Source organism: Ruditapes philippinarum, unplaced genomic scaffold (genome assembly GCF_026571515.1).
Source record: "Ruditapes philippinarum isolate M1 unplaced genomic scaffold, ASM2657151v2 ctg12620_1_1_1_1, whole genome shotgun sequence".
NCBI classification, from domain to species: domain Eukaryota; kingdom Metazoa; phylum Mollusca; class Bivalvia; order Venerida; family Veneridae; genus Ruditapes; species Ruditapes philippinarum.
The window spans coordinates 96,162-105,448 of NW_026856362.1; the positions used below are offsets into that span (position 1 = coordinate 96,162).

General features: G+C 32.5%; 1 protein-coding gene across 1 annotated transcript; it reads left to right on the forward strand.

The window, feature by feature from the left end:
• Positions 1-1,802: 1,802 nt before the first annotated feature.
• LOC132746291 (uncharacterized) lies at positions 1,803-4,123 on the forward strand. Its single transcript, XM_060735394.1, has 3 exons — positions 1,803-3,315; positions 3,510-3,598; positions 3,961-4,123. Exon 1 carries the CDS (start codon positions 1,926-1,928, stop codon positions 2,541-2,543), a length of 618 nt encoding a protein of 205 aa, XP_060591377.1. The 5' UTR covers positions 1,803-1,925; the 3' UTR covers positions 2,544-3,315; positions 3,510-3,598; positions 3,961-4,123.
• The last annotated feature ends 5,164 nt before the right edge of the window (positions 4,124-9,287 follow it).

Below are 9,287 nucleotides of genomic sequence, written 5' to 3' on the forward strand. Positions count from 1 at the left end.
TTAATCAACTCAAAGAAACTTTGATGTCACCTCCAATACTTGCCTATCCAAATTTTCAATTGCCATTTGAACTTCACATCGATGCCTCGACACAAGGATTAGGAGCAATACTGTACCAAGACCAGGATGGAACAAAGAGAGTAATAGCATATGCAAGCAGAAGTTTAAGTAGATCGGAAAAGAACTATTCAGCGTTCAAGTTGGAATTTCTTGCGCTTAAGTGGGCCGTAACGGACAAATTTTCTGATTATTTACTGCTGAACAAATTTATTGTTTACACAGACAACAATCCTCTCACTCATATCCTAACGTCAGCAAAATTAGATGCCACTGGCCAGCGGTGGGCTTCTGCTCTTGGAGAGTACAACTTCGACATTGTATACAGAGCAGGCCTAAAAAATGGAGATGCGGACGGAATGTCAAGATACCCCTATCAAGAAATATCAGATGATCAAGTATGTGTTAAAGATCAGACAATAAAGGCTGTCTGTTCAAGCCTGAATTGTACACCTTTAAACATCATAGAAGTAACAGACTCTCCCAGCTTACCCTTGGCTCAAATTGAAATTCGAGAATTGAGAAAAAGTCAAAGAGAGGATCCCCTTATTGGTAAATGGATAAAAGCAGTTGTGGATAAACAGTTACCTCATAAGAAAATATGTAACTCTAAAAGTGACATCTCCATGAAAAAGAATTTCCAACATTTCCTGATGATCAGAGGCATTCTTTACAGAGAAACCATTGATAATTTGACACAAGCTAAAGTTAAACAGTTAGTTTTACCTGAAAAATACAAGATGGACGTTTTAAGAGGACTACACACAGAAGTTGGACATCCGAGTAAAGACAGAACACTTTCATTAATACGAGAAAGATTTTTTTGGCCTGGTGTATACACTGATGTGGAAAAATATGTAGGATCATGTGACAGTGTTTGAGAAGAAAATCACCAACAAACAGTAGAGCACCTTTAAATAGTATTGAATCAACATATCCTTTAGAGTTAGTTTGTATGGACTTCTTGACAGTGGATCCATGTAAAGGTGGATATGGGAACATCTTGGTAATTACGGACCACTACAAAAATATGCATTGGCAATACCAACTCATAACCAAACAGCTAAAACAACGGCAGAGGCTTTGTATAACAACTTTATCGTAAACTATGGCGTACCATCAAGAATCCATTCAGATCAGGGAAGAAACTTTGAATCTAATATTATAGCAGAATTGTGCAAGTTATTCAATATAGACAAGTCAAGAACTACTCCTTACCACGCCATGGGCAATGGAATTTCCGAAAGATACAATAGAACACTTCTAGACATGTTAGGCACCTTACAACTAGATCAAAAAACCCCCAGTTGGAAAAAATCCCTCCCGTTATTTTTTCCCATAAAACAGTATAAGCATGAGCCCAAACAAATTTTTACCCCTTTTGGTTTTAAATGGGGGGAAAAAAGGAAAAAAAAAGGTTCCCTATAGATTTTTCTTTTTGAAAAAACCCACAAATAAAAGTTTTTAGCGATTTTTGGGCCAGTTTAAAAAACCATATGTAGGGAATTAAAGGGAAAAAGAAAAAAAAACCCAACACAAAAAGGGCATTTAAAAAAAGGGTTTTTCTGCCAAAGGCGCGACCCAAAAAAAGAAATTTTTAGGGATTCGAAAGGGCAAAGGCAGAAAATTAAAGTTTGGAGAACTGTTCTGGTAAGAAACCCTAGCTTTGAAGGAAAACAAAAAATTTTGAAGACAAAAAAGGAAAGGGAAAGTTTGAAAGAAAAATTGGGCCCCCCCAAAACCCTGATATACCTGTATTTGATGTAAAATCAGAAGATGGTAGTGTAAGAAGACTACATCGTAATCATTTTTATCCATTAGAGTTTCTGGAGAATGAACCAGTTTCTGAATCAAATAATGGAGAAGCCATGATTTATGATACTAGGGTCATAGAGAAGAAAAATATGGAAGATAAAAGAGAATGTTTAAATGATGTCGACATCAATGACGAAGAAGACAGTAGTGGAGATGAGATTGTATTACATACATTCAAATCTGGGGACGCCTGGACTCCAAGTACTTACAGTAAAAAATGGACAAGTTTACCAAAAAAGAAGACTACAGGTGATGAGAAAAGTGAGGATATAACTAAGAAGAAAGTAAACACAGAAAAAGATCTAGAAAGAAAAGATAAAGATGAATCTCAAAGCAGTCACACTGACAGCAAGAGTAAAGATTTAGAGACAGAATTAGATTTATGTGAAGAAATAGATTTAACCCAGGAAGATGAAAGTTTTGAGAACAGTCTTAAAAATACAGGTATCAACACACAAGGAGAAAGTGAAATTAAAGATTCAGGGCCAAGAAAATCAGAAAGGGTACGAAAAAAGCCGAAATGGATGTCAGATTTTCAAACATATCAGATGACCACAAGATCTGTTGATTCCAGACTGAAAGCTCTACAAAGCTTGTTTAATTCAGGCATTTTGGATGACATGAGCACAGAAATTGCAGAAAATATGGTCAGTTCTGTATGGAAACACTAAATCTTGGATGTTTTTAGTTATGTGTAAAAAATTGTTTTTAGTATTAATCTTTATGTGCCTTATATTGTATGTTTTATATTGCAGGAATGCAATTTTTGAAAGTGGGGAGGAAAAAGGAAGTATATTAAACATCTCTTCATTTTTTTTTCAGAGACCAGAATATCCAGGAAAGTGCTTTATTAACAAATGAGTCTTGTTTTTCAGAGTGTAGCCACAATTTGTTGGGAAAAGAATTATATTTGATAAAAAACTGAGTATTGTATTTAATATTGTAATACAATTTCTTTATTACAGTTTTTATGTGGTTAAATTTATTTTATTCCACAGGGATATGTGTGCTGAAGTTACCTGCTATAATCATGATTTTATATCTGGGTGACCTTTATTGCCTTAAGGTGGTTCAGGCGTTTCTGATATTAAGGTGGTTCAGATAGTTCGGTTATTAAGGTGGTGTAACCATTATTTTTGGAAAATGACAGGTGTCATTTTAAACAGGCCAGGGGAGAATGTAACAAGGTGTATTTTTCGGGTAATCTGTGTTTTGAGATGTTCCCTAGCTTTCCTGTGTTTTTATCCATATTGTTTATGTAAGAGTGCTTTCCCCTTGACTTTGGCGGGAATTTGTACGTGTCTCGTGAATCTCGTTTTCATTTCGTTCAGTGCGTTGGTTGGTAGCCATTGAGAGAGGAAGGTCTCTCTGTTCAGAAGTTGTGATGTTTTTTACACTTTAACATGTTTCTTTTTGGTTGGAAACAGTTCATCTTTGTATAAGGTAACTATTGCAATGGCTGAAGTAATTTATTAAAGAATTATTCTTTGTTATTTTGGCTAAGTAATGTACATGTTTCATTTCGAAGATAAATCCAAGATGGCTACTACTTTCAACTTTTAATCCTAATTATGCTATCTTTTACTTATCTCAACTAATTTGCATGTGTATAATAATTAATGCATTGTTCTTCACAGCAGCACTCGGTGAGATTCATTTGTGTGGATTTGTGTGGATGATGGCGTATATCTTATTTGTGTAAAAGGGCTAAAGATCCTACAGATCTGTAAGTTGATATTTTATTGTCTATGAGAGTAATGTTTTATATATATTAGGTACTTTGATGAATTATTGAATTCTAATAACTTTTGCATTGTTACAACTAAGTGTAAGCACAGGGACCACTGTATCATTGAGTAATGGACTGCTATAATTAAGAACTATGAACTTAGCTATGAACTATGTTATTGATATAATTGGAGATGTATAAATAGCTGTGGATTTGAACCATGAGTTAGTTTGGGTATTTTACCTACTCCAGGTAAAATGTATATTTATTATGAATGATATAAAAGAGAGATAACTCTTTATATGACTTATAAGAATCTCCAATCATTTGGTAAGGATTGTTACTATTTACTATTTCAGTGCCTACCTTGTTCACATGCTTATATGATTACGTAGACTGATGGTTGGTAACTTGGTTTACAAGATGTACCGGTATACTTTGTGAATATGTCAGATGAACTGTTGTAAATAATGTAAAGATTTGGTTTGTCAATAAACTACATATGATCGAACCTGAAGAGAAGATTTTGTATATATTGATACCCCTGAAGAGATATCCCAAAATTACATTAATAATAAATATTCACAATTACACATAAAACACTGAAAAAGCAGCACAAATATTTTCTTTTTAGTATTTGGCAAAGAAATAGGATTCCTTTTATTAATGTATATATATAAGATTTATCGTAAAAAAAAACTCAATAAAAAGCAATATTTATGATTGAATACTCATATTGTACTTCTGTAAAATTTAATGCTGTATTTGATAACACAAATAATCATCAGACACCCCCATCAATAATTTCCACACCATTAAGTACCTTTATATATCATTATAGGCTGCTTCATATATTTCTGCATATTCTGAATGATTTCGCCGCCTGAAATATTGGTACGAGTCTGACATTAGTAGAATTGCGTAGCCCTTTCTCAAGTAGTAAATTTGTGAGATTGTTATAATCTGCTGTCCAGTGGAATTCAAATGTCCTAGTACTGGGCATAACTTTTTTTAGACGCTTTATCCAACGTCAAAATGTGTTACAGCTAAAACCCTTCGCGCCATGTTAATTTCAACTATCTAGTTTATTATAATTACAACATATATTCTTTACTGAAATCAAAGAAGCATTAGTCTTTAATTGTTGAGTACAATTATTCTTTGTATACACATTATGTTCATAAAGTCATCACATGTTACATATATTTAACAATAACAAACTGCAAACACTAGATGATAAATGTTAAGTAATATACATGTCGATTAATATTTGAGAAAAATGGCATCCGCAAAGTCTTTAAATAAAATATCATGGGTTTTAGTAAGTGTTTTCATTAACAGTTCAAGCATGCATCTGAAGCAAAATCTCCTCTGAAAAAGGTGCAATGCTGAAAAACAAAACGTAAACTTAAGAACTTATAATTGATCCGAATATTTATGTGCAATAATGATGGTCTTGCAAATTTGATTTCTTTCTCGTCTCGTTCTTATGTTTTAAATACTTAATACAAAAAAAATGTTGCCACTTCCTTGTTCAGACGAAACATAAAATTGTATAATCAGTCTGATTTCTAGCATACGTTACTGCAAGGAATAGTGCCAGAGGATGTATTAAATCTATGGTATTATCACAAACTATATGATCACAACTCTGTTTTCACAGCCAAACGGATGTGCCAGACATTTCATATGTAACTAAATATTGAAATGTTTATTGACTTACCAGATAGCGTAATTGAAATCATAAAGCACAATGTTTATCGGGGATTTTTCAAAAGATCTTTCGTTATAAGTATCTAAGGGGTTTATCAAATTCACAATGAGGAATATTAGAATTTGTAGACATAACGGAGACTATGCACGACAAGACCACAGACACTTGGGGTTTGGAGCTCAAATCGCCTTTAAAATCCAAATAAAATGCATATTTGTCAATCCCAGCACATGTACTGATCATATATATCAAAAAAAACTTAATATAAGCCGTTTTGAAAAAAATTCATATTTCAACATCTATAATAATACACAAGATAAAAATGTTCGCCGGAAAACATCCGCACCCCTACCGTCATAATCACCATGTATTTTATTCCATTTCCAATATTTTCACATAATCCTTTGGTCCATCGACACAGAAGATATAATTCTTCACGATGATGGTCAATTTTAAACTTCAACGGTAATATAAACAACGCAACAGCCGAAATAAACATCAATATTATCGCCGTTTTTTTTTTCAACGACAAAATGTTTCGATAAATTCAATGGACCAGACGGCTATGAACGAAGCTATCCGATTATGTGGCCCCAGCTTTGCCGTGTGCAAAATGCGCAGCACTTTTAAGTTTGGGAACCACATAATCGGATAGCTTCGTTCATAGCCGTCTGGTCCATTGAATTTATCGAAAGATTTTGTAGTTGAAAAAAAACGGCGATAATATTGATGTTTATTTCGGCTGTTGCGTTGTTTATATTACCGTTGAAGTTTAAAATTGACCATCATCGTGAAGAATTATATCTTCTGTGTCGATGGACCAAAGGATTATGTGAAAATATTGGAAATGGAATAAAATACATGGTGATTATGACGGTAGGGGTGCGGATTTTTTCCGGCGAACATTTTTATCTTGTGTATTATTATAGTTGTTGAAATATGATTTTTTTTCAAAACGGCATATATTAAGATTTTTTGATATATATGATCAGTACATGTCCTGGGATTGACAAATATGCATTTTATTTGGATTTTAAAGGCGTTTTGAGCTCCAAACCCCAAGTGTCTGTGGACAAGACGTATATTTTCAATGATAGGAAAATTTTCCTGTTTTAATATGTTTGTAATATGTTTTTGCAATAAAGTCGAACCAAATCTCAGACTTGTCATTGGAAACCAGAAGTAACACGCGGTTTGTTGTTGTTGTTGTTGTTTAGTTTAGTTTATTTTTTGGCTTTGTGACATATATTTTCATGTTATTAAGTCAATTACATTATTTCAGAAATTTCATATAATATTATAGGCATTATCTGAGTATATTTATGCAATAGTTTGGATAGATATAAAAATTAAAAAACATCTTTTATCAGAAATATTTTTATAATACATAAACTGTTTTCACCGTGGCATTATTTGATTTAACAAACGATACATGTACACAAATGTTTAGTTTAGATGTCATAGGCTTTAGACATAATTCATGTGCTAATTGCTGATATGATTATCATTGATTTTCATTTCATAAACGGTTTGATTTTAGCTGCCTGTATGTAAAAATACTTAATCGGGTGTAAATGTTCACGGATTTGTTTCAAATATGAAGTGTTTGTAGAGTTTTGTATAATCATTTTCCAAGTAGAATAGTATTAATGAAGTGCAATGAGGATAGTTAAGTGGCCTATTTTACCTATTGTTTCAGCATGATAATAAAAAACAATGCATTTATAGGGCAGTTTATTTGCTAACTTATGCAAATATATTTCCATAAAATGTCTTTCAATACAATTTATATCCGGCTCCATTCTTTGTTATGCCACAATTTCAATTTTATATTGAATATGTGGGACATAAAATATAACTTATTTAAAAAAAGTGCATAATGATGTCTTTATTTCCCATGATATTTCTTATTCTGTCAAACAGTGTCACTCGTCAAAGTCAGTATTACTTAACTGCCTTAAAACCATTAAAATTCCCTTAGGTTCCCTCGTACGCAGTGTCATTAAATTTTCATAAATGTTTCCAACCTAAACGAAACCACTGTCTATCAAGTATGAGAAGTCTGTTCCTTAAGAACGTTCAAAGAAATAATCGAAATTTTTATTACATTGTATTAGAATATGATAAATGATAAATGATAAATAATAATATGATGTATTAGATCTCTTTTTGTGAACGGATAACTCGAAAATGTTATTAACCATCCATGGGAAGAAAAGGTAAATAATTATATAATTAATCCAATAATCCAATACATTAACAATTAAACATTTTTTCCATTGTACCGTTTGCTTCCCGGGCGTCGTGACTGAGTGGTTAATGTTGTTACTGTCAACCATTTGTCCATCTGTTCAAATCCAATCGAGTAGAATTCCGACTAGCTTACAGAAAGTCGGTGGTTCTAATCAGGTGCTTCAATCAATATAGAATGATCTTGAAAGTGTGGATGTGACTTTACACTAAACAAACTAAATTTGAATGGTTAAGGTTGTTAATGTCGAACCATTTGCCCATCCCCGCTATTCGATCTAGTCGAAGAGGATTCCGACTAGCTTATGGAAAGTAGATGGTTCTATTCAGGTGCTTGAAAATACTTTAAATAATGCACGTGGGGCATCAGAGATCTTCTTCAACCAATAAGGAAGTATGACCTTTAGAATGTGACTTTACATTAAACATACTAAACATAATCAATATAGTGGCATGGCTTTCCCATCGGTCTAACGATAGCTGTTAAGCGTAAGGGACACCCTTTTGAAGGTTGCTCCATGTTCAAATATTTTCAAATTTTGACAACACTTAACACAAAGCTGTGATAGCTTCGCGGTTTTCACATGTTTATCTTTTGTTTTATTAAAATATTTATTACATAGCACGTGTCTCAAAAACATAGTGCTCCACATATGCATCTCTGTATACGTTAAAGCACTGCGCGCTTTCGACAATTAATTTAAGAAAATTTTTTTTAATGCATAAACACAATTTCACAAACGCAGAATTTGTCTTCTTTCAAAGTGCTTACTTCTATCTCATATACGTCAAAGGTTCTTAAAAGTTGGATCAGATCAATTACCTATAAATCGGTCACTACTTCAAAGATTTTATTTAAAAAAAACAATGTCCTAAATGATGCCATTGCAAAACTAGATAACGTGTCGGGAACAAATCAAGTTATATCTGTACTTCTTGAAATGTAACTAAAGATTGTACATCATCAAGTTTATAAAATACTGTCTGCAAAAAAGAGATAGAGACTATCCATAAAATTTAGATTGAAAGTTGAAATCCCTGGTGTAGCTTTAAGTTTATAGCATCCGATGTTAGCCAAAATCATAATTCCTGTTCCAGAGTCATAGACCTTAACTGTGTCGGTACGCAGTAAAGACAAACAAACTTAAAAAGCAGCACTTACCATTATTCCAGTATAAAGCATAAACGCATGATTTTTTTATACAAATCAAACCTTGAAACGATCTATGATTTTATACTCAAAGTGAACTACTGAATGCATATGACAACACTTTATATAATGATTGATATTTAATTCTACCATGAAATGACTACAATACTATATGTTGTAATTGATAACGAAAATCATTGTCAGACATCACAAACCATCAAGTATCTTAACACCGCTTAGTTTTATCATGATAGATCATTATAACTTTTCTGCATATTTTGAATGATATATTATTATGAATCTTACATTTAGTCAAATCGCAATAGCAAATTTGTGAGAGCGTCATATCTGCTGTTCCCGGGTTTCAAATTTTCTAGAACTGGTTTTGTATCTTCTTTTATCTGACGACAAAATGATAATAGCTGTAACACTCCTTAAAATGCTGATATCAAATCATTAATTTCTTCTTAACGATATCTTTCTGAAAATCTTTTTATAATTGTTGAATAAAATTATTCTTTATATAAACATTCTATTTATCTAGTCATCATGTACTATATTAAACAAGATGA

Coding starts and splice junctions, on each gene's coding strand:
- LOC132746291 (XM_060735394.1), top strand. CDS start 1,926: ATGATTTATGATACTAGGGTCATAGAGAAGAAAAATATGGAAGATAAA.